At 38.9% G+C, this 26,316-nt stretch overlaps 1 protein-coding gene and 2 long non-coding RNA genes across 4 annotated transcripts; all 3 read left to right on the forward strand.

Annotated features, from left to right (window-relative positions):
* The first annotated feature begins 1,054 nt into the window (after positions 1–1,054).
* LOC113676568 (uncharacterized) lies at positions 1,055–26,316 on the forward strand. Of its 2 annotated transcripts, none has more exons than XM_089183446.1 (24): positions 1,055–1,437; positions 8,626–8,714; positions 9,272–9,454; positions 10,946–11,059; positions 11,377–11,490; positions 11,819–11,983; positions 12,084–12,197; positions 12,484–12,597; positions 12,930–13,094; positions 13,401–13,514; positions 13,795–13,908; positions 14,219–14,383; positions 18,807–18,920; positions 19,202–19,315; positions 19,641–19,805; positions 19,906–20,019; positions 20,303–20,416; positions 20,749–20,913; positions 21,220–21,333; positions 21,614–21,727; positions 22,038–22,206; positions 22,510–22,616; positions 23,615–23,799; positions 26,019–26,316. In XM_089183446.1, the coding sequence occupies exons 2-24, from the start codon at positions 8,657–8,659 to the stop codon at positions 26,049–26,051; spliced, it is 2,928 nt and encodes a 975-aa protein (XP_089039572.1). In that variant the 5' UTR covers positions 1,055–1,437; positions 8,626–8,656; the 3' UTR covers positions 26,052–26,316. The 2 variants fall into 2 exon arrangements, with proteins under 2 accessions (XP_089039572.1, XP_089039571.1); XM_089183445.1 differs by having other exon boundaries at positions 1,055–1,250.
* On the forward strand, positions 14,801–15,384 carry LOC149040112 (uncharacterized). The gene is made up of 2 exons (XR_016180025.1): positions 14,801–15,068; positions 15,166–15,384. It is a non-coding gene; the product is annotated as an uncharacterized LOC149040112 (long non-coding RNA).
* On the forward strand, positions 15,651–16,561 carry LOC149040113 (uncharacterized). The gene is made up of 3 exons (XR_016180026.1): positions 15,651–15,789; positions 16,103–16,144; positions 16,421–16,561. It is a non-coding gene; the product is annotated as an uncharacterized LOC149040113 (long non-coding RNA).

Here is a 26,316-nt window from a genome sequence, read left to right on the forward strand (position 1 = left end):
CTATTTTCACACAATTTTAAAACGAATAGCAGTAATGTTTTTGAATGAGTTTCCTTAGATTCTTCCTGTCATATTTATTGGTTTTCAGAATGCGTAACCTGGGCTCTAGAGCCAGATACGAAATTCCTCAGCTCTTTTTGTCGACAGCGGTAAATGAGAGGATTAACGAGTGAGGTTAAGATGAAAGAGGTTCGAATCCAATAAAAATTCTAATCTACGATACTTTGGGGAGCTTTAAGAGAGCGTAGAATAGTATACACAACACAAGGCAAACAATGAAAGTAACAAGTAAAGATTAATGTAACATTCACGCGGTTGCGTGACAATTTATGAATTCGTGATCAAGCTACATCACAAAATCTTTCACCTACCGTTCATCGTTTGTCAACTACCGTCTATCGTCTATATTCTAGTACATGCCCTTTTTGCAGGTAATGTGAAAGAACGAATCAATCAACAAGATATATTTGTCACCTTTGATTTCGGATTTAGTAAATGAGCATTGACACAAGTCAACACGAGCGTCAAGTGAATAAACACACCAGGGTAAATTTACATAATGCGTTCGTTATATGCTGATGTAGAAAAAACTATTGACCTAGGAAAGTTGCGAAAATCAATTCAAACACGTCTCGACAGCTGAATCTTCCTCGTGGAAAATTTCCAAACAAACGATGCTGCAAAGGGTAACGACCTGTAAAGTCACAAAAATCAGCAAAAAGGCAAGTATGATAAAAGCATTACATTATGGTTGCACCTCCACCATTTTTTGATCCCTTCGTTCAAAATTGATTAAATCATCTGCCAGGGGTCTAGAATACTTACCAATACTGACGACTGTTAGCGGCTGAAATAGATTCTTAAACAATCTGTAGTGTACGTGAGCTACAAGGTAAAAAGCACTGTAAGAGGTAAGTTCCTAATTGCTGAAAGAAACTAGTTGCCCGTGACCATTCAGCTGCTACGCTCTGAAAGAGAAGATGGTTTTGGCATGACTTCCTTGGTTCACATGCGTGCCAACGCGACTATGTGACAACTTCCCTTTTTTTTTCAGAAACATTGTAAGGCCTGAAATATGTATGGAATGAAGTACAAAACAAGGGCAAGAAGTGTCAGAAAGGACGGTAGTTTTAACGGCATCAGGGAGGGAGGAACTTGGTTGCTTGAATAGGCAATTAATAGCCTTCTTTCCACTCGAGGACGTGCTTCGCACACATGCAAAAAACAAATCACCAGGAAATTGTGTTCAGGTAAAAAACAACCTGATATAAACATTCTTTGAATAAGTGTACGTCTTCAGGTCTTTAAATGCTGTTACGAAGGGCTAGTGGGGTCATTTCAATCAAAGTTACTCTGCAAAGAACTTTACACGAAAGAACTGAAGTGAAGAAGTAAACAGGAAATTACAAGAGTTGAGAAGGAACACCGTATTTGAGGGTAAATACCACTTGATTGAATTCATTTACTTCAGACTTGCTGTGTGAAAATGAACACACACATTTAGGCTTCAAATGAGAAATGTCAGAGAGCTCGGTCGCGTAAAATTTATGTCACGTCATAAAATTAGTAGTGTAAACTGATTGTCCGGTTGACAGTAATCTTGAAAAGGACCGTTGTCAGGTGGTAGTGACGAAGATTCGACAATATTGGCATCTGTTCTAGGTAAATGTAATCTCTAAGTGTGGATATGTCCTTGGAGTATTGCGCAGCAGGAGATTTTGTTTTAAATCTGGCAACTGACAAAATTCCCAAAACACCGTTTTGCAATGTGTTCTGTCGAGTAAACAACAATTCAAGCATTTTGAATCTTCAGCACGAGCGGCATATACGTAAGGAAATTTGACTTTTTTGGCTTCTAAATAGCATATTTTGTATTTATTTGAATAAAGGTTTCCTCTCGAAATATTTGTAAGACATTTTTGCCTTGCCTTTTAGCACGCGATAAATATGCAAATTGACTTTAAAATCTCAGTGATCACCAAGTATGTACTTCGATATCTAATAAAGTACATTTTCATTAAAAAATTATCATTTCCTAAGTTTGGGAATAAGTTTTCGAACCGTTTTGACTTTATCAGAGGTTGTTTTGGTCAAAAGACGATTTACTAAAGATTTATTACGCGCTGTCTTTCACAAAAGTTCTAAATTTTGTGACAACAACATCCAAAACACTGCTTTGACAATGTTATAGAGCACTTAGTTCATGCGTCAGTTGTGCAATCATGGAGTTAAATTTTGAAATCACTCAAGAATTCCTCACCCGTGCTCTCCAACTTCCCGCTTGTTTCATATCTCCATGAACCCACGCTGACGTATGACCCATTTGGTACTGGTCTAGGTAAGCGAATGAGCTTCTGAAAAGTCAGTCGCTGAAATTGGGTGGTTAGTGCTGTAGGTTGTTAATCAAGTTGCGCAAAGTCTTAGTCGATAATGTGATTCTTTGGTTGACGATTTCCAGCTAGGTGATTTTTGACGTAACTGTTTTGCGTCGCTCCTTCGTATTCGGTTCATTTGTTTAGTAATTGGCGTCAATATATCGTTTGTTTGTTTGGTAATTGTTGATATCTATCGAGTGGACTTCGTTCTAAGTAAGTGAAGCAGCTTTCCAGAGTCAGTCGTTGGAAGACGGTAAGTGTTGTGGGTTGAGCATTGCTAAAAGTCTTAGTCGATGGTGTAGTTCGTGAGTCGATAACATTCAGCTGTGCAATTGTTGATGTCACCACCGCTTGTGGCCCGCTTGTGTTCTGTCTGTCGGGTGTTGGATTCCTGCCAGTCTCTGATTATAGTGGGTTCCACAGTCCAAGCATTTGATTTTATAAACTGCTCCTTGTGTATTTTTTTCTACGTGTTTTGCCCAACTTCTACTCCTTTCACTATATCAGTAAGCAGTATGAACAGCTACACTGAACAGCTGTAGGTCACCAGTTTCTTACATTGTCACAAAACGCGGCCTTTCATTTTGCTGAAAAACAACACCGCTTTGATTAAGCAACGTTGACCAAAAGTATGATTTATAAATGAACATGTGTAGTGTCTAAAAATGAAGAAGTATGCCACAAAAGGCAGCCACGAAGGCGAACAACAACAGTACACACAGTACACGTTTCTTTAATAATCTTCCCGCGCTCACACCTTCCCGGATGTATACTTTTACATAAACAACCGCTGTCCTAGTATACTACATTCCCTCTCTTTCTTCGCTCAGATGGTTGACCTCGAAAGACAGAAACATAACAAACTTCCACTTTGTTTAGATACCGTAAAAGTTCAATTCGATTCCAAATGTTCAAGACAAAAATCACGCTAAACATAAACATAGCCTTAGCCGTTCAGCTTATAAAACAACGTTTCAATGTCACTCATGCAATAACAACGAACAGTAATATGAAAATGCCAATGTCACTAGTTTCAGTACAGAACGTAGTCACTCAGAGCCTTTGGACGGCTCGTAATTCTGCCGGATCTTCTCACGTGCGGCTCAGCTGTAGGTACAGTAGAAGGTACATCTTCTGGTGGTGATTCAGCTATTGGTACTTGATCCTCTGCCACAGGTGGCGTCTCAAATGACTTAGGTTCAGTCCGTGGTTTAGCGTCCTGTTGTGGCGTTTCCTGTTCTTCTGGATCTGGCATATTAAAGGACTTAATATGCTGAAGGCTGCGTTTGTACTGGACACCTTGAGGCGATCGCAACACCACCTGGTCCCCATAACGAGATATCACCTGATATGGTTCCTTCTCATAGCAAGGTGACAGCTTATTTTCTTTCTTCTTCTCAAGCAGAACACTGTCTCCTTCTTTCACATTTCGATCTCTGGCATGGAACTTCTTGTCCACATAGTCCTTGTTAAACTGCTTTCTCTGATTGTCCCGATCACGAACGGCTTGGTCGCTCACTTCTAGCTCCTCCTCTTCAACGTTGACTAGCTCAGGCATTTTAGTTGTTAGCTTTCTCCTAAACAATAACTCGGCGGGACTCTTTCCTGTGGTTGAATGTGGCGTGGACCTGTACGCCAAAAGAAACCTGTTTAGCTCCTCTCTCCAATTCTGTCCTTCTGTATGGGCTGCTCTCATGGACTTAAGAAGCGACCTGTTTTGCCTCTCTACTTCGCCATTAGCTCTTGGCCATAGAGGTGTTGTGTAACGGTGTTCAATCCCCATTTCATTCAGGTAATCTTCTACTTCTTTGGATACAAGATTTGAGCCATTGTCGGTACGCAGACCTTTAGGCAACCCATGTCTTGCAAATTGGGCATCCAAGCAATGAATGATGGTTTTGCTGGAAGTTGTTCGGATAACATCAACTTCTATCCACCGGCTGTAATAATCAACGAGAACTAACAAGTGTTCTCCAGAAGGTAACGGACCCATTAGATCCACAGCTACTTCTTCCCATGGTTTGTTGGGTAACGGTGTTGACTTCAATGGTGGGAGTGGAACGTTCTTTGTAACCATCTGGCACCCGTAACACTCTGCACATCTTTTCTCGGCATCACGATCCATAGCAGGCCACCAGACTTTTGTTCTAAGTCTCTCCTTTGTCTTTGTGACTCCTTGGTGCCCCTCGTGTGCCAAACTAACGACTCTCTTACGAAGTGCTTGGGGTATAACAATTCTTGTCCCCCGGAGAATTACATGGCCAATAAAAGTCAACTCATTGCGCACTGGCAAATACTGCTTTGGGGCATTGTCCCATTTCCCTTCGATGAGACAATTTCTGAGTGCTTGCAACTCAGAGTCTTGTGCTGAGACTTGTTCAATCTCTTTGATTCTCAATGCAGCGGGGACAGCATGTAGAGCTATCGCGCGTACATATCCATCATCTTCCGCGGAATTGTCTGACGCCGGTATCTTCGTCAGTCGGGAAAGGGCATCTGCGATGTTTTTTCTTGAAGGCACATAGCAAACTTGATAGTTGTACGGTTGTAAACGCAGAACCCAGCGCTCTATTCTGGCTGAAGGTTTAGACTTCCTGGAATAGATGACTTTAAGTGCTTCATGGTCTGTCACCAGATCAAACTATGGAAGCCCGTACAAGTAGAGGTGGAAGCGTTCACAAGCCCAGACTAAGGCTAGTGCTTCCTTTTCTGTCTGACTATAACGACGCTCCACTTGACTCAAACTACGACTAGCATAACAGATGGCACGGCTTTCCCCATTCTTTTCTTGCACCAGCACGGCGCCAAGTCCAACAGGACTTGCATCAGCAATAACACGGGTGGGTGTGTCCTTATCGAAGTAAGCTAGGACTGGTGCACTTGCAACTTGACTCTTCAATCTCTGAAACGACTGCTCCTGCTCCTTGCCCCAAACGAACGGTTCCCCTTTTCTTGCAAGTTTTCTGAGGGGATCAGCAGTGGTAGCAAAATCGGGTATAAACCTGGCACTGAATCCAACGAGCCCCAAGAAGCTACGGACTTCTGAGGGTGTCTGAGGCTGACTTGCCTCTGCAACTGCTCTGACTTTTTCCTCCGTTGGGCCGATGCCATGCTTACTCAGCAAAAGACCCATGAATACCACTTTAGTCATTCGGAAAGTGCATTTTTCAGCATTCAAAGTCAGCTGCTTCTCACTAAGACGTTGCAACACACTGTGTAAGTTCTTATCATGTTCTTCAGTGTCTCGACCATGAACGATAAGATCATCTGCTATGTTTGACACCCCTTGTAGACCTGCCATTGACTGGGTGATGATATGCTGGTACTTCTCTGGTGCGGCATTTACACCGAAACTCAAACGTTTGTAGCGGAATATACCATCATGGGTGGCAAAAGCAGTGATATCCCTTGAATCAGGATCCAGCTCAATTTGGTGAAAACCCCACCTTAAATCTAACTTCGAGAAAACACCACTCCCATTAAGACTTTCAAGGACTTCATCTATGGTTGGTATGGGCAATCTTTCCCGAATAATGGCCTCGTTGGCTCTCCGCATGTCGACACACAACCTTATGTCCCCGGACGGTTTAGGAGCAACAACGACTGGGCTTACCCACACCGTAGGCCCCTCGACTTTCTCAATTATGTCCTTTTCAAGGAGTTCGTTAACCTTGGCAGTTACTTTGTCCTTTACAGAAAAAGGTACTCGTCGCATTTTTTGAACGACTGGAGTTACACTGGGGTCAATGTGTAGCTTCAACTGATAATCTTTAAGCTTTCCAATTCCCTGGAATACACTGGGGTATTTTGCTTTGAGTCCTCCCACGAAGGTACCATCAACAGTGTTACAGTCTCCTGTCCCAAGAGTTCCCGAGAGATCCACACGAAGGATTCCAAGATCTGTGGCGGACGAATATCCCAGCAAACAACGCCCGGATTCAACAACAATGAAATCTGCCACAACCTTTGCTTTGGGTACGGAAACTTCTGTCTGAAACTGGCCCTCAATTTTAAGCTCTCGACCCCCATAAGCATACAATCTCTTCAGACAAGGTTTTAATTCAATCTTGAGCCCCTGATACTTAAGTTCCTGCAGTGTATCTTTACTAATGAGGTTACTTGCAGAACCTGAATCAATCAACACATCTCTGCTGATTCCACCAATCTTCACTGAGATAACGGGTTCAGAGGAATTTGACATAGCACATGTCTGTTCTTCTATAGTAAAAGCAAAACTGTCATCCTCACCTGACTCGTTACAATGACCCTCAACATGATTTGCCTGTCTCCCCTTACCATGACGCTGCTGTCTGCCTCCCCGTTGTTGGTTGTTACCTTGTTTTCCAGGCTTCGAGTTCCTTCCCCCTTTGCAACAGCTGGCATAATGACCATATTTACCACACTTGCTGCACTTGCGACCTCGGGCGGGACAATTTGTACTTTGGGCAAAATGACCTTCTTTACCACAGTTGAAACAAACGCTTTTCCCTTTGTCTCCACGCCCAGGACGTTCTTCAACTGCATGAGTACCTGCTCCAGGTTCTTGGCTTGGCATGACCATTTGACCTGCCTGCTCGTGTGAGGCTTCCCACTTTCGAACTTTATCCATTGCTGCTTGCAGAGTAATATTAACGACTTCCAATAGCTTCTTCTTTAGCTCAACATTAGGCAACTTTTCAATCAATTGATCCCGTAAATTTTCTTCCAAAGTTGGACCAAAATTACAATGACGAGCTTGTTTACGTAAACGAACCATGAACTTATCGGCGGTCTCTCCCTTTGTCGGCGTAAGTTGACGAAAGACATGACGCTCGTACGGTACATTGTCCTCGGCTCGAAAATGAGCATCCAACTTTCGCAGACACACCACATACTCATTATCCTCGTTAGCATTCAGTGGTCCAGGATCTGGAATATCTTCGTAAATATCTTGTACTTCCATACCTGCTAAATGAAGTAACTGAGCTATTTTCCGAGAAGGATTCGTAATTCCCTTGCCATCGATGTAATACTGATACGATCGTTTCCACTGTCGCCATCGTTCCGCGACCTGAGAGGAAGACCCTGTTAAATCTAGAGGTGGAAGCGCCCTTTCTACTGAATTCGCCATCCTCGTCGCCAATTTGTAGTGTCTAAAAATGAAGAAGTATGCCACAAAAGGCAGCCACGAAGGCGAACAACAACAGTACACACAGTACACGTTTCTTTAATAATCTTCCCGCGCTCACACCTTCCCGGATGTATACTTTTACATAAACAACCGCTGTCCTAGTATACTACAACATGAATTACCTTTAATGGCTACTTTGGTTACAAATGCAGTTATTCAGCGAGAACAAAGCAAAAGATAACTATATAAACGAATTAAAAAGTAGTCAAATAGGTCGGCAACGATGATCAGTAAATAGCTTATAAAGTCAGCGAGGTGGATAAACGCAAAAAATGCATAGAACGAAAAAAATTATCAATAATTTTGCCTCAACAAAAAAGATAATTTTACTTGTTGCAATTTAATGGTGTGACTGCACACAAAAAGTAAATTTATGGAATCAAACAATCTAGATGATATAACTATCAGTATGTTACATCAAAATTGAAAAATTATATTGTAAGCGTTTTGCACTAAAAAACTTTCAATCTGACATAGAAACCCTAAATTCAACTAAAATTTCTGTGTCATCAATGTAGGCATAAATGAAGGCCCACTTTGGGTTCTTTAGGGGACGAAAAAAATGCATAGCAATTGTTAAGGTGAAATAAGTCCACTTTTAAGTAGAATAACAAATTGGGGTGATTCTGAACTCCCTCCAAACACATTGTAGCAGCTTTTTTTTTTGCTTAAAAAAAACTCCAATGATGAACCAAAAATGTTTCCAATTTTTCGCCTTGTCACGAGCGTGGGACAAAGAAAAAAATCTGAGTCCCCATGAAGAATCGAACGTCAGACCTTCGGATCCGAGTTTAAATACTCTACTATTGAGTCGTAGAGACTCCATGGTGAGCGCGGGCCATTACAAAGTCCATATATGACATGCCATTCTGCATACTGCTAGGATCAGGAATGTTGATAGTGTCAGGTCACCATCTCTCTTATTCTTTTAACAAAGTTTCCAATGTTGCAAAATGGAGGTTATGACTGAATTAGCAGACGATCATCCGCTCCGAAGCAAATGCGACAAACTACTCCCAAAAAAAATGCAAATGTGAACAGTAAATTTAACTATTTTTAATTGAAATCCTTTTTTTGAAGTTTCAGTTGCAACCCACTTTTACTAGACATTATGAAGTCAACTGCATGTATGTTGGCACTGCTTATTTGGGGCGTTAACATGTTTTGTGGTAAGTACGTCATGTATTCATTAGTATTTACTTAGCTTTCTTGGGGTTTCACTTATTGAAACAGCTGTTATATCGTTGTGTACTTACACATGTTACTTAAAATGTCTTTTTCTCGTATTGCGTTCGGCCCCAGTAAATTACATTGATGTATTGGTGAAAAGCGAGGATATTGATTTCGATTTAAATAGCTTCGAAAAATTGCAAGCGCGTTAGTGTTCGCAATGCAGGAAAGGGGGAACTAGCTTTCCTTCCACACAAAAGTTAAAAACCTCGGTGACGACGACTTATCGCGGCAAACGTCCTGATTGTCTCTCTCTCTACCTTGTTCTCTCTTATATTAATTAGACGGGAAAAGACGGCTTCAAATAGATCCACTAACCTGTCAAACTGTCCAATGATGAAGCCTTTTAAGCGAGTTCAGTCTACAACTTATTTCGTATAATGATAAACATCTTGGGCTCATAAGAATACCGTACCTCTTTCCAACTCGCGATCTCTGACGTCATTAGAAGTTTCTTGGTCTCACAAAAATTCCCGATGTGTGTTGCCTCTTGCAGTCTTTAGTAGGTGTTTAGAGCCTCCTTGTCCACCTGGTAAGAAGACAGACAATCCGAGAGCTACTTGCTGTGTTTTTCCTTTCACCTACGGAGGAAAAACCTACAACGCTTGTACTATGGACGATCATAGCGGATTATGGTGTTCACTTACTGCTGCTTACAGTGGATCTTGGGCTAACTGCGGTAAGGAACAGAAGGAAAAGAGTTTAGATGTTCACAAAAAAATTTAGAAAAACGCTTTCGTACCGATATACTTTAAAATATTTGTATAAAACAGGATTTAGTATCAGCTTATTTATTTGGATAAGTAAGTTATCTGCTCAAGTGCACAAAAACGTATTGTTGAAGAGAGCATAATTATACTATGATATCTGCACTTTGTCGCCATAAGTGCTTAGTGTTTCTTTTATATAGGAGTTTTTTATTGCCGCGTTTTGAATATTGTAATTCTTTAATCAGTTGTGTAGGTAGATATTATTAGTCATTTCTCAATAACCTTTAGACTTGACCAATTAATTAAACTAATATATGTAGTCTCCCGTTCTTATTTCTATTCTTTTGATAATTTCGTAGCTCTTAGCATGTATAGTCTTAAAGTTTTTTAGCTTGTCAAACACTAATATCATGAGCCTCGGGCTTGGGAGATTGGGAGACCACTCCCTATGTCTCTGACGTTAAACTGATTAACTTATCTCAACTCCTTTAACTCCTCAAGATTTCATTAGTAATTCTCCTTACTGTCTGCCAAATGATTCTCATCATGTTGACTTGGAGAATTTGATATCGGATCAATTAGAAATGCCATAATTGATATTTTTCTTTAGCCTCATCACTTGTCTGCATGATATTGTACAAATATAGTAAGGAGAAATTCTGTTCTGGTCACTCACGGGAGTTAAAGGGTTAATCATAAGAAGAGATACAACAATACTTAATTAGAGCAACTAGATCTTGCCCGTTAGATCTCGCTATCAGATCTCGGTCATCAAATATCACAGGCATCCCAAGCTCATGTCTCGAGAAAATGCTTGCACACTTAACGTATATTCCTGAAAGCGTCACGCATTGTGTGATACGCGGTGTTAGGTTACGCGAGGAATTGTTGAGAATTTGAACCCATTTTAAGGAATAGTGTGGGGAAACAAATAAAGTCGATTAACAACGCTTATTCCTCCGAAATATGAGCATTTTACTCATAAAATTAATTAACTTACTCATTTCTTTTGTGTCCGTTATGGTTTCTGGTTTCTGCTTTGCCATCACTCTGTGTTATGACAGGCATGACAAAGCAGGCTCCAAAACGGCAGAGATCACCAGAAACCACGACGGACACACAATGAGTAAGTTTTTTGATCTTACGTGTAAAATGTTTATATCTCGGAATATAAAGCGACTTAAATCATCCGTATTCCGTTTCCGATGCAAATCCTCATAACAGATTCAAATTCTAAACGGTTCCTCTCGTTTAGCCTAACACCGCGTAACACAACGCGTGACGCATTCAAGAATATATACATACGCGTCCGAAAATTGAGACGTGAGCTTAGGACGCCAGTAGAAATGTATGCTATTAGGCCTAAACAGATTCCAGCTAATATTAATCTCAAACAGCTCATTAATTGAAACAAAAGTATGAACCAGATTAATGAAATGTCTTTTTTCGTTCCTTCACAGTCGGCCCATGCTACAGGAGACCTTGTGAGAATGGAGGAGTCTGTACAGAAACCAAAAATGATTCGTACAGCTGCGAGTGTGCCGTGGGATATTCTGGAGACAATTGTGAAATAGGTACCTGCATCACAAATGTGAATTGAACTAACAGTTGGTTGACGGGTGACGGCTGTGAATTCAGCTAACAGTCATTTCAATGTTTGATCTTTTTCTATCCTTGATATTTTTGGGCCGCTATGAGTAAGCTGACGTATGGTATTCGATATGGAAAGATAATCACAGAATATGAATTAGATATCATCATTTTCTTGACTTATGCAGAAAATGAATACTTTTGTCACCACTGAACAGATTCCTGATTGGATATCAAATACCACAATCATGCAAACAAACGAATGAACATATTTAATTTATGATTTCTGGTTACTCCGCAGCGGGCCCATGCGCTAAGAAACCTTGCCTAAATGGAGGAATCTGCACCGAAACAGGAAACAACTCACGCAGTTGCCAATGTGCCGTTGGATATTCTGGAGAAAATTGTGAAAAAAGTACATACAGGCATATAGATTGTAAACTATGTGTGAACAATTCATGCAACATAGGATATTTTTCTTACCTTTCATTTTTTTTGTGAACCAACTTTAAATTACGATCTTCTTCAAATAGTTCCGTGTAAGCTCCGGACGGCGTGACGGTGCATTTTTACAATTGAATACTAACTCAAATTCTCAATAACTAATTTCTTACCTAACCCCAGTTAGACATCCATTAAGTGTAAAAAGGGGTACTTGTACCAGTAATCGCCCCATCGTTTCGCTTTCAAATTGACTGAAAATATACTAGGAACGTAAAAGACACTTTTCTGTTCTTCCACAGAGCTGCCATGTCCACCTGGCAAAAAAACTGACAATCCGCAAGGTGCCTGCTGCTTTCTCCCTTTTACCTATGGAGGAACAACCTACAACGCTTGTACCATGGCCGCTCATAGCCGATTGTGGTGTTCGTTAACCGCTACTTACAGTGGATCTTGGGCTAACTGTGGTAAGGAATAGAAAATCCTGAGTTTAAATGCATGCCAAATAAAAACCAACAAACACTTTTGTGAGTGTTATTGATGTTGTTGTTTTTTCTTCCACCGCAGTAGGTCCATGCGACAACAACCCTTGTCTTAATGGGGGAGTCTGTACAGCAACCAAAAACGACTCGTATACCTGCAAATGTGCTTCAGGATATTTAGGAGGCAATTGTGAAATAGGTACATGGGTGACGACTGTGAATTCAGCTAACAGTTATTTTAATGTCTGATCTTTTTCTATCTTTGGTATTTTTTGGCTGTTATGAGCTAGGTGACGCATGGTTTTTAATACGGAGAGATAATGACAGGCAGTAAATGAATTACATATTATAATTTTTTGACTTATGCTGAAAATGAATAGTTTTGTCACCACTGAACAGGTTCCTGATTTGATATCAAGTACCTCATTCATCCAAACAACAATAGAGTTAACATGAATAATTTATGGTTTCTTGTTACTCCGCAGCGGGCCCATGCGCTAAGAAACCTTGCCAAAATGGAGGAATCTGCACCGAAGCAGGAAACAACTCGCGCAGTTGCCAATGTGCCGTTGGATATTCTGGAGAAAATTGTGAAAAAAGTACATACAGCCATATAGATTTTAAACTATGTGGGAATAATTTATGTAATATAGGATATTTTTTCTTACCTTTCATTTTCCTTTTTTTTACATCATTTGAATTATGATCTACTTGAAATAGTGCTATGTAAGCTCAAGCGGTGTGACGGTGCATTTTTACAATGGACTATAAACTCAAAATTCTCAATAACTGATTTCTTAATTATCCCCATTAACGACATCCATTCAGAGTAAAAAGTGGTACGTGTTCCAGTAATCGCCCCATTGCTTTGCTCTCAAGTTAACTGATAGTACACCCAGACCGTAATGGACATTTAACTTTTCTTCCACAGAGCTGCCATGTCCACCTGGCAAAAAAACTGACAATCCGCAAGGTGCCTGCTGTTTTCTCCCTTTTACCTATGGAGGAACGACCTACAACGCTTGTACCACGGCCGCTCATAGCCGATTGTGGTGTTCGTTAACCGCTACTTACAGTGGATCTTGGGCTAATTGTGGTAAGGAACAGAAAATCCTGAGTTTAAATGCATGCCAAATAAAAACCAACAAACACTTTTGTACAATATATTCGTTTTGAAAAACGACTTTTCAGCCACAATGGTAAGAAGACATACAACTATTACTTTTTTGGAGCAACTAGGTGTTGTCTGTTAGGTCTGACTATTAATCATCAGTCATCAAATATATGCTTGTCAGACCAAAGGCTATTGCTAATAATATTGAACTTAGAGTTTATTCAGAGTTACAAAAGTATGTAGGTGCTTAATTGAGTGTTTTTTTTTGTAATTGTTGTTCCACTGCAGTCGGTCCATGCGACAACAACCCTTGCCTGAATGGGGGAGTCTGTACAGCAAAAAGAAACGACTCGTATACCTGCAAGTGTGCTTCAGGATATTCTGGAGGCAATTGTGAAATAGGTACATGTGTGACGACTGTGAGTTCAGCTAACAGTCATTTTCATGTTCGATAATGTTTTTACTTGATATATTTTTGGGCCTCCATGAGCAAGCTGACGTATTGTATTCAATACGGAGAGGTAATCACAGGATATGAATAAGATGTCATCATTTTTTGACTTGTGCATATAATGAATACTTTTGTCACCCCTGAACAGACTCCTGATTTGATGTCAAATACCACAATCATGCAAACAAAAGAATGAAAATATCTAATTCATGGTTTCTTGTTACTCTGCAGCGGGCCCATGCGCTAAGAAACCTTGTCAAAATGGAGGAATCTGCACCGAAATAGGAAACAACTCGCGCAGTTGCCAATGTGCCGTTGGATATTCTGGAGAAAATTGTGAAAAAAGTACGTACAGGCATATAAATTGTAAACTATGTGTGAACAATTCATGCAACATAGGATATTTTTCTCACCTTTCTTTTACTTTTTTTTATTATTTTTTCAAAAGTGGTATGTAAGCTCTGGACAGTGTGACGGTGCATTTTTACAATGGAAGACTAACTCAAAATTCTCAATAACTCATTTTTTTATCTTAATGTCTTTGTCATTCAATGTAAACAGAGGTACATGTACCAGAAATCGCCCTATCGCTTTGCTTTCAAATTAACTTATAATATACTAGGAACGTGAAGGACATTTTTCTGTTCTTCCACAGAGCTGCCATGCCCACCTGGCAAAAAAACCGACAATCCGCAAGGTGCCTGCTGTTTTCTCCCTTTTACGTATGGAGGAACGACCTACAACGCTTGTACCATGGCCGCTCATAGCCGATTGTGGTGTTCGTTAACCGCTACTTACAGTGGATCTTGGGCTAACTGTGGTAAGGAACAGAAAATCCTGAGTTTAAATATGCCAAATAAAAACCAATAAACACTTTTATACAATATATTCGTTTTAAAAAACGACTTTTCAGCTACAATGGTAAGAAGACATACAACAATTACATTTTCGGAGCGACTACACTGTAAAATGAAAAGAGCCAAATTGACCCCAAAAGCCAAATTGGCCCCAATTTCTCGAGGGCCAGTTTGGCCCATCAAGGTTCGTTTTGGACTATTTGAGCCAAAACGGGCGTGACAAGTACCATTTCGACCCCTCCAAAATCTGAATTGGCCCCTATGAATTCTACTTTGGAACTTTTTCACAATTTGGCCCTTCCAAGAGCCAAGTAGGATTGACCAATTTGGCCCCAACGAGGTGCAATTTTTGAAAAAAAAAAGAAAATATGAAAATAATTTTCGTTTTTCGACCATATTTCGTTCCCTATACTATTCCTTATAAAGTGTTCAAATTTTCAACGGTTCCTCTCGTAACTGAACACCGAGTCACACAACGAATTAATCGTTGGCTTTTTCTCGAGACATGAGCGTGAGCTGGCTGTGATGGCATTAGTCGAACCTAGACCACGTGCGTCGGAAACAATAATGAATTATAGCAGCGAATTCGTCACTGAAGAGGCTGTTTCTTGGCTACAGTCGCATGGAATGAGACTTAAGAAAGGAAAGGTAGGCAAAAGAAATTTCTTAACAACGTATTTTACTGCAACTTTACATTCACAAACTTGACCGCTCCATTGATCTTTGTTCGTATCTTATCTTGCAGAAAAAGACGGTTGCGGTGGCTAAGATCTCCTTGCGATCGCCCAAGATGCAGACGTACCAAGGCACTACATCCCTATTATAAAAGAGCGTCTAAAGCTCAAGAAATTGATTGCAATGAACGCTGAACCCAGAGATGACACGAGTTCTTCGCCACCAGAGAATTTGACGCATGAATGGTTCGCCTCTTCTCCCGAGTCTTGTTGAGTCTCAGCGGTTTCGCAACTAAAGTCACGTGATCAAATTTTGGCGCCGAGAGATAGAGACGGTTACAGTTCGAATACTGCATTTGCACAAGATGGATTTAACTTATTTCAAGATTCTCTGATTTTAGGATCTCTCACTCTGAATTCTTAATCTTTTTCTTGAAAAGATGAACTGATATTTTTATGTCCATGTCTTTGTTTGCATCCACTTAAGCTGATTTTTTGGCTATCACTCTTTCAGCGTGCAGAATCAAGTCCTTCGAGTAAGACGGTTCAAACGTCGATTGATGATTCAGAAAACATCAGCGATTATGAAAATTTAGAGGTGACATTGGCACCGAAAGAAATGGGTAAATCAATATTATAAATCGCTCAAGGATCTCTGTTTTATGGACGAGGCGACAGAACTGAGCACTGTCTAAGTAAGTTCTTGTATATTAAACTTAGCAGGATGGTGAAGAGTGCATTATCGACTACTTTCTTTCGATTATATCCTAAAGGAAAACACACAAGGTGCCAGTTGGTCAGTTACAGATGACAAATCTCGGGGATTGCACCTACAAAAATGGCGAGATTTGCTTTATTTTTATTGAAATATATTACATATGTATTTACTTGCACCATACATAAAACAAAGTAAACCCAATTTTTAAATCTGGTAAATTAAAAAATTAGTGAATTGATAGGATGTTATCAGACAGTTTAATTTTTTTGAAAACAAATATTTACCTACAGGTTCCTCCTGAATGGCTTTCGAAATTCCAACTACCATCGAGGGTAAGAAACTTTTCTTTGTTTTGTTTTTTAAGTCTACAAGCAATCCTTATTTATTCATGAATACTGAACTAAAACTGAAGTGCATAGATGTATGATTTCTTTTCTTGATAAGTACATATACAGTTTGGTGAAAATACATCATTGATGATCACCATTATTGTGTTTTTACTTCTTATGCACAGTTTGCTTACAAATATTTTGCAACTTTGTAGTTGCAAAAATTTACTGTTCTCCGACAACAAATTAATTTGCTCATTTGTTTGTTTTTTTGTACAGTTCTCTGCCTCAGTAGAGTTGGATACCCAGAAGGGATATCTCATCAGCAGTACTCTGAGCAACAGTGGATTGCAAAAAAAATTATTGCAGAGTATCCTTGTATGGTTAGCAGGATACTAGACTAAGTTGACTTGGAAACTGAATGGATTGGTATGGTCTAAAAATCTATTGCTTCACCTCTTCTGCTTGCAGTGAAGAGAGACAATTTTGTGGTGCTGAATCTCTTGCCTTAAAATAAAAAGTTGCAAAATAATCACTCTCACCTTTTAAGTTCATGACCTTTGTTCTTGTGTGTTTGTCATCACATGCATTTAATGAAGTTGTGACCATTTTGGAGGTACAAGTCCAAAAAACTGCTACTTTGGTACTAAGATGAACAGCTAAAATTTCTGAGTCCATTTGCCAATGAAGTCCAGATACAAAGGTTCAAGTACTTTGGGGTTGTATTAATTTTGCCTTTTTGTTTAGTTTTTTTGATTTTGCAATTTTTTTAAAATATTCCTGTTGTCAAACCATTAGATAAATATTGGACATAGAATAGCTGATTTTTTTCAGATATTTTGGGAGTCATACATTAGTTTTTCAAGTCTTGAATGGGAGACAAATTACACACATTGAGCTAAACTTCCACTTCCATTTCTGGTGTTTTAGCTTATAGTTTTAGAAAAACAATATGTATATATAAATATATGTAAATGTGGGGGTAGAGTCTACCTTGGCATAAAGTGCTCAATGCTGTGGTAGTAGAGCTAAGTATACATAAGTTAAAGAATTAAAGAGGACACATCAATTCTCTGTGACTCAAAATTTCGCACCTAAGCACTTGTCAGACAGAACTTTTCTGTCTGACAAGCACTTAGGCACAAAACTCAGTCACAGAGAATTGATGCATCCTCTTTAATTCTTTAACTTAAGTGTGTATATATATATATATATATATATTCTTTTTTTCTGGCTACAGGCACTTATTGCACTTTGGCTTGATTTTAATGTGGTTGTAAAACTTGTTTTTATTGCATAGAGTAGCTGATGTTGATTCAGCAATCAGAGATTATGTCCAGCACAAATTTTAATTGTTGGAGATCTTCAATACATCAATCACCTAAATATAGTAACAGAGGGAAGTGTAATTTGTCACTTCTCATAAGAAAAGATTCTTGATGCTCTCATTGGGTTACTTGGCTTATTTATATTTTCTTACAATCGGTCAAAGGCAATTTTGACTTTTTTTAGAGCAAGCATTGCTTGAAATTGGGCACAGGCAGACTCTTGTCACTGTTTCCTCTATTTTCAATGACTTGGCAAATGCCTGCGGTAGTACTTGCTGATAGTTTATATTTTGATAATATCTAGAGTAGTAATATGAGTGCATGTATTCTCACATCCACTGGAAGAATACTCTTTGCTGCTCTAAGGTTCTTTGTTTTTCATATGCACAAATCAAACAAGGTCTATATTCTTGTGCAGGAACTGGACCATTTGTTGCCTCTGTCTTATTTTGATAATTTTCTGTACTTTAAATCAGTCTTAATTATAAGCTGCTTTACATTACCACATTTGCTAAGTCATTGAAAAGGGAAGCTTTACTCACAAGTGTCTCTTGGGTGTAATTTCTTGCAATGCTTGCACTGTTAAGAAGTATACTGATTTAGGGAAGAGATCTATTTTAGAAAATGGTTGAATTAATGTTAAATATGTATGTATGTTATATTCTTTCACATGATGTTTCAAAGTTTGCCTGTTTTATACCACAATTAAGATTCTTAATAACTGTAAAATCAGGTAGCATAAAAGGTTTTTACAGAAACAATATCTAGAAGCTAATAAATGAGTGTTTGAAAGATAAAGTATGTGGTGTATTTTCATTATTTGAATGTAAGGGGGAAAATCAGCATGGAGAGGAAAGAGCCCTCTACTTCTGAAGTGGCCCACAATGGAGCTGAATTGGCTCTTTTTAAAGGGGCCATTTGCGAGAGGGCTGAAATTTCGGGGGCTGTTTTGGCCCCTATAAATTTCAAAGTGGCCCCTGTATTTTTCAAATTCACCCTTCACATGGTCCAATTTGGCCCCTACAACGGGGTCAATTCAGCCCCAAAATTGGTGCCAAAAACAGCCCCATTTCAATGGGGCTGAATTGACCCTAAGCAAGTGCCAAACTGGACTCACTCGTTTTGGCCCCATTTTTGGGGCCAAATCAGCTCTTTTAATTTTACAGTGTAGGTGTTGTCTGTTAGGTCTGACTATTAATCATCAGTCATCAAATATATGCTATTGTTAAGCCAAAGACTATTGCTAATAATATTGAACTTAGAGTTTATCCGGAGTTACTAAAGTATGGAGGTGCTTAATTGAGTGTTTCTTTTTGGTTGTTGTTGTTCCACTGCAGTCGGTCCATGCGACAACAAGCCTTGTCTGAATGGGGGAGTCTGTACAGCAAACAGAAACGACTCGTATACCTGCAAGTGTGCTTCAGGATATTCTGGAGGCAATTGTGAAATAGGTACATGTGTGACGACTGTGAGTTCAGCTATCAGTCATTTTAATGTGCGATAATTTTTTTTACTTGATGTATTTTTGGCCCGCTATGAGCTAACTGACGTATTGTATTCAATACGGAGAGGTAATCACAGGATATGAATTAGATATCATCATTTTTTGACTTGTGCATGAAATTAATACTTTTGTCACCCCTGAACAGATTCCTGATTTGATGTCAAATACCACAGTCATGCAAACAAACGAATGAACATATTTAATTTATGATTTCTTGTTGTTCTGCAGTGGGCCCATGCGCTACGAAACCTTGTCAAAATGGAGGAATCTGCACCGAAACAGGCAACAACTCGCGCATTTGCCAATGTGCCGTGGAATATTCTGGAGAAAATTGTGAAAAAAGTACATACACTCATAGTATAGATTATAAACTATGTGTAATCAATTCATGCAATATAGGATATTTTTCTTATCTTTCATATATTTTTTCTTTTTTTCTTATTACAACGTTTGTATTATGATCTACTTAAATAGTGGTATGTAAGCTCTGGAAGGTGTGACGGTGCATTTTTACAATGGAAGACAAACTCAAAATTCTCAATAACTTAATAAGACATCCATTAAGTGTAAAAAGGGGTACTTGTACCAGTAATCGCCCCATCGTTTCGCTTTCAAATTGACTGAAAATATACTAGGAACGTAAAAGCTCTTTTCTGTTCTTCCACAGAGCTGCCATGTCCACCTGGCAAAAAAACCGACAATCCGCAAGGTGCCTGCTGTTTTCTCCCTTTTACCTATGGAGGAACAACCTACAACGCTTGTACCATGGCCGCTCATAGCCGATTGTGGTGTTCGTTAACCGCTACTTACAGTGGATCTTGGGCTAACTGTGGTAAGGAATAGAAAATCCTGAGTTTAAATGCATGCCAAATAAAAACCAACAAACACTTTTGTGAGTGTTATTGATGTTGTTGTTTTTTCTTCCACCGCAGTCGGTCCATGCGACAACAACCCTTGTCTTAATGGGGGAGTCTGTACAGCAACCAAAAACGACTCGTATACCTGCAAATGTGCTTCAGGATATTTAGGAGGCAATTGTGAAATAGGTACATGGGTGACGACTGTGAATTCAGCTAACAGTTATTTTAATGTCTGATCTTTTTCTATCTTTGGTATTTTTTGGCTGTTATGAGCTAGGTGACGCATGGTTTTTAATACAGAGAGATAATGACAGGCAGTAAATGAATTACATATTATAATTTTTTGACTTATGCAGAAAATGAATAGTTTTGTCACCACTGAACAGGTTCCTGATTTGATATCAAGTACCTCAATCATCCAAACAAAAGAGTTAACATGAATAATTTATAGTTTCTTGTTACTCCGCAGTTGGCCCATGCGCTAAGAAACCTTGCCAAAATGGAGGAATCTGCACCGAAACAGGAAACAACTCACGCAGTTGCCAATGTGCTGTTGGATATTCTGGAGAAAATTGTGAAAAAAGTACATACAGCCATATAGATTTTAAACTATGTGGGAATAATTTATGTAATATAGGATATTTTTTCTTACCTTTCATTTTCCTTTTTTTTACATCATTTGAATTATGATCTACTTGAAATAGTGCTATGTAAGCTCAAGCGGTGTGACGGTGCATTTTTACAATGGAACATAACCTCAAAATTCTCAATAACTGATTTCTTAATTATCCCCATTAACGACATCCATTCAGAGTAAAAAGTGGTACATGTTCCAGTAATCGCCCCATTGCTTTGCTCTCAAGTTAACTGATAGTACACCCAGACCGTAATGGACATTTTACTTTTCTTCCACAGAGCTGCCATGTCCACCTGGCAAAAAAACTGACGATCCGCAAGGTGCCTGCTGTTTTCTCCCTTTTACCTATGGAGGAACGACCTACAACGCTTGTACCATGGCCGCTCATAGCCGATTGTGGTGTTCGTTAACCGCTACTTACAGTGGATCTTGGGCTAATTGTGGTAAGGAACAGAAAATCCTGAGTTTAAATGCATGCCAAATAAAAACCAACAAACACTTTTGTACAATATATTCGTTTTGAAAAACGACTTTTCAGCCACAATGGTAAGAAGACATACAACTATTACTTTTTTGGAGCAACTAGGTGTTGTCTGTTAGGTCTGACTATTAATCATCAGTCATCAAATATATGCTTGTCAGACCAAAGGCTATTGCTAATAATATTGAACTTAGAGTTTATTCAGAGTTACAAAAGTATGTAGGTGCTTAATTGAGTGTTTTTTTTTGTAATTGTTGTTCCACTGCAGTCGGTCCATGCGACAACAACCCTTGCCTGAATGGGGGAGTCTGTACAGCAAAAAGAAACGACTCGTATACCTGCAAGTGTGCTTCAGGATATTCTGGAGGCAATTGTGAAATAGGTACATGTGTGACGACTGTGAGTTCAGCTAACAGTCATTTTCATGTTCGATAATGTTTTTACTTGATATATTTTTGGGCCTCCATGAGCAAGCTGACGTATTGTATTCAATACGGAGAGGTAATCACAGGATATGAATAAGATGTCATCATTTTTTGACTTGTGCATATAATGAATACTTTTGTCACCCCTGAACAGACTCCTGATTTGATGTCAAATACCACAATCATGCAAACAAAAGAATGAAAATATCTAATTCATGGTTTCTTGTTACTCTGCAGCGGGCCCATGCGCTAAGAAACCTTGTCAAAATGGAGGAATCTGCACCGAAATAGGAAACAACTCGCGCAGTTGCCAATGTGCCGTTGGATATTCTGGAGAAAATTGTGAAAAAAGTACGTACAGGCATATAAATTGTAAACTATGTGTGAACAATTCATGCAACATAGGATATTTTTCTCACCTTTCTTTTACTTTTTTTTATTATTTTTTCAAAAGTGGTATGTAAGCTCTGGACAGTGTGACGGTGCATTTTTACAATGGAAGACTAACTCAAAATTCTCAATAACTCATTTTTTTATCTTAATGTCTTTGTCATTCAATGTAAACAGAGGTACATGTACCAGAAATCGCCCTATCGCTTTGCTTTCAAATTAACTTATAATATACTAGGAACGTGAAGGACATTTTTCTGTTCTTCCACAGAGCTGCCATGCCCACCTGGCAAAAAAACCGACAATCCGCAAGGTGCCTGCTGTTTTCTCCCTTTTACGTATGGAGGAACGACCTACAACGCTTGTACCATGGCCGCTCATAGCCGATTGTGGTGTTCACTCACTGCTTCCTACAGTGGATCCTGGGCTAACTGCGGCAAGTAACAAACAGTAGCTAGCGAGTTTTAATGTTCGAAAAATACCATTTTGTACCATTATACCATAAGATACTTTTTATGAAAAGAAAATTTATTAGCCTAAATGATGAAAAGTGGTAAATAATTATACCTTTGGGCTAATGAGTGTTGTCCATTTGGTCTAATTACAAAACGCTTGGGCAGCAAATGAGTTCGTTCGGGACGGCTGACTACAATCTTGCCAATATTACTCATTTCAAGTGGTTAGTTCATTTTAACATTACTAAATCAAAAGTAAACTTAGAGTTTTTGTTCCATTGTAGTCAGTTCATGCGACAAGAATCCTTGTCAGAATGGAGGAGTCTGTACAGAAACCCAAGATAATTCGTATAGCTGCAAATGTACCGAGGGATATTCTGGAGCCAATTGTGAAGGTACCTTAATGATCTGATTTATATTCTTGCAAATTTTGAATGTTTTCAAAACCAAGAGCAGATCTAGTGATTATTTTACAGAGGTATTGATATTTCTAACAAAGTAGCAGACTATTCTTAGGGCTATTTAGTGTTAACAACTGGGTTGAAAACGTAAATTAGCCACCGTAAAGAGTAAAAAAGCTGACGTTTCGAGCGTTAGCCCTTCGTCAGAGCAATTACCTTCTATACTCTCCCACCGACGCAGCACCACAGTTTCTTCAGAAACTTACCCCTTTATTCTTAGGGCTGTTGGGCCTTTTTCTTTTACCTATAAGATGGTGAACGTACAAATCTTTTGCAGTTTTAATGTTTCTTACTTGTTACCATTTACGAAGAGGGCAGAATAAATTGCCATATTTGGAAAACTTTCATATCTATGATGACGAGGAGTAGTGAACTTGGTGTTAATATATGAAAGAAAATCGACAAAGATCGAAGGTAAAACCGTTTTCTTATCCATGGCACAGAAATTACTAATAGATCAACATAGCAGATATCCTCCATAGCCAATAACTCTTTCGTTCTCCATCAAAACTATGATAGCGAACTTAAAAGCTGCCATGCTGCAAATGATTTATTAACAAAGAGTATGATTGCAGTCACAATTAAGAATTAAACAAATTAACTACCAATTGATCAGACCGCGTTCACAACTAAATAATTGTTTACTCTGCGAATACGCCACAACAGCGCACGCAAAAAACTCGTACTGTCCAATTGCACAGGTATGATGCATCAACTGCCATAATACATTGCCCAGTTACAAGCAAGGCGCATACTTTATCCTCTTAGTGCTTGAATCGGGCTGCTAGTAACCAATATCGTTCAAGAATTTTATTTTTGTTTTGTTTAATAGTAGAAATAACAATAATGATAATCCTAATAATAATGATCATGATCATGATCTCAATACTATCCCAATAAACTTATGGTGGATTAATCCTTCTTCCAATCAGTTACTGCAGACGGGTGGAGGTCAGAGGGATGCTTCAAAGTACTCAAGAAGGGAGAGAAAATTGTCTTTGATGAAAGATTCGCAGACATCAAGGCTACAGGAGAAATAAAGTGCGATGTTAAAACGGCGTTTGAACTTTGTAAAGTTGCAGCGGAGGAGAAAGGTTACGAGATGTTTGGCGTCTTAGTGAGTACTTTCTTGTTTTAGCCTAATTTCTTTCCAATACGTAAATGGTACAGAAATTTTCGGCCATTATTTTATCTTATCGCTTTTTAACTTAATATATATCTTTTCGTTATGCCTATGTAGATTTTCTTTAACTTTCTTTCTTACGTACCCTTCTTCACTGAAAACGGAGGGTTTAAGGTCTTGTTGAAATAGTTGCTTTTTACTCGAAGGAACAAGAAGTACTCTCCAAAAGTTCCGAAAAGTCTCAAGAGTACCTGGCTCGTTATCATTTTTGAGGAAATAGACAACAGCTTCAGTTTTAACCAACTCTTTATCAATTTATCCCAAACAGTGAAGAAGGTTAAATTTAAATCGAGGAAAATCCTTGGCTATACCAAGTTGAGTTGATTTGTAAGAAATGACAATTGTTTAGTTCAGCAAAACGGAAAACCATTTCAAATTCTAGATACAAATTGCTTGGGTAGGATTGTGTTCGCGTGGACATTGGACAAGTGTTGCTTGAGCTAGCTGATGAGCCAAGACCCGTTTCAAAACTCGCGGCATGAGAGGTTTCTTGAATTGGCCATTGTTTAGTTTTGGCGACCATTGTTATTCGTGGGCCGAAGACAATGGTGTCGAACTCGAAGCGCGCTGTTTTCGAAAAGAAATTCGACTTAAAATTCTAAAACTGCGAGGACTAGCGGTTTTAGTTCACCAATTTTTAAAGTTTAACCGGATTCTATTGCAGGAAAGATCCATTCTCCATTTCCCGCTCTTGAGTTTTTGGAAGCCAGTTCGAATTTTTTTCTTTAAGATCGCTTTTAAATCGACCCTTATACTAAAAAGGTCCGGTTTTTTCGACATTTTCAAAGGAGAAGGAATAGAATTTATATTTTCTCAAACTTCCTCTTTTTAAGCTTTAATTGAATTTAAATAAAACCCTCCCTCCTTAAAAATCTGCTTTTGAGTTTTTGACTTATTGCTTCTGGCGATCGGGAAAGCGACTTTTATCAACGCTGCTGTGCTAATTTTGGCCCTTTCTTCTCTTATTATGGGCTTTCAGGACGCGATCGCATTCAAATATTCCCAAGTCAGCGCTCCTAAATACCTATTCATAGCTTAATCATGTCCAGGTATTCTGCGCAATGGTGTGCTTTCGCGACTCTCCAGTCGCGATAGCACACCAAAACAAAGTAGCAGACGGGTTAGGGGAAAGTAAGAACGCTTTAATCCAGAACAAAATCCCGCAACAAAGCAAGAACAACTGGCAAAAAGTTGGGAAGTCTTGGGCTTCCAAAAAAGGTCATGAAAAAGGTATTGAAACGCAGAAATCGGAATTCCTCAACAAAATTCTCTCGCAGTTTATGCAACAATTCGTACGAAAGACAAGGATTAAATAACGAGCGTGTTAGCCTTCGTGTACTGGTTGCGCTATTTAGCCAATTGTAACTGAGAAAGAGGGTGAACACTCAATTATTCCTAAGAGAAAATTTAAAAGCTAGACGTAAATTCGTGCGGGAAAACGCTAGCGACTCCGGCAACAACACAAATGCAAGCGGCTGCACCAGTGACCCATTAACAAGGCTAGGAGAAAACAGAGTCAAATTCTTGCATCTGTATTATTGACATGTAATCACATGAATCTTTTCTCGTATTATTTGGGATGAATCAGCACTTGAAAGTTTTTCTAAGACAATAATTTTCATTCGCCCTACGGGCTTGAGCAGTTTGGTGAGGCTTTGAAAAATTTGCTTGTGCTGATTTATCCCAAATTGCACTCGGAATCATGTGATTACCTATACAAACTAACTGGTATAAGAACAAAATATAACTTGACGATGCAAAGTTAAAAAGAGTTTCGAATTAACTTAATACAAAGTAAAATTTAGTCTAAGATGGATTTCTTATCTCTCTCCAACCCATTTGGCTGACCAGACCCGCAACAAAAACAGTCCTCAGACTTTCATAACCATAATATGTGCAGCCGCCTTTTCTTTCAATAACTCTACTTATGTCCTTTCAGTTTCATATTCGCTCAGATGATGAATCTACCACGTCATTGATCGTTTTCGTTATTGCCTAGACATCAAGCTCACTTTCACCTTTCAAAATCGCTTATATTTTTGTTGTGTAAGATCCTACCCTCAGTGGACTCCGGGCGTGCATGGTACGTCTTTTTTTGTTCTTCAGTTTGCCTAATTAGCAAAATAAACCGCGTAAACTTTTCCTTTCCTCAGGGTGTTAGAGAAATGAAGACGGGGAGAAGCTGAGTGAAGAAAAGCATCAGTGCAAGAAAATGTGTGAATGAAATGAATAAATATACTCGAGATTCCGTAGAAAATGAGGTTAATATAGAAGTTTAGACTTAATCTGAATACATTCCTTATTTAACGAAGCATGAATTTTTAAATATTTGTCGTAAAGTACGAATGAGAGCTTAAACTTATTAAGTGGTTATAAAGACTTAAATGCGTTACCTATGTAATAAAAGCTGCTTTTTCTAATGTTATGAATAAAGAAAAACAGTTTAATAGG

Source organism: Pocillopora damicornis, chromosome 9 (assembly GCF_964200805.1).
Source record: "Pocillopora damicornis chromosome 9, jaPocDami1.2, whole genome shotgun sequence".
NCBI lineage: Eukaryota > Metazoa > Cnidaria > Anthozoa > Scleractinia > Pocilloporidae > Pocillopora > Pocillopora damicornis.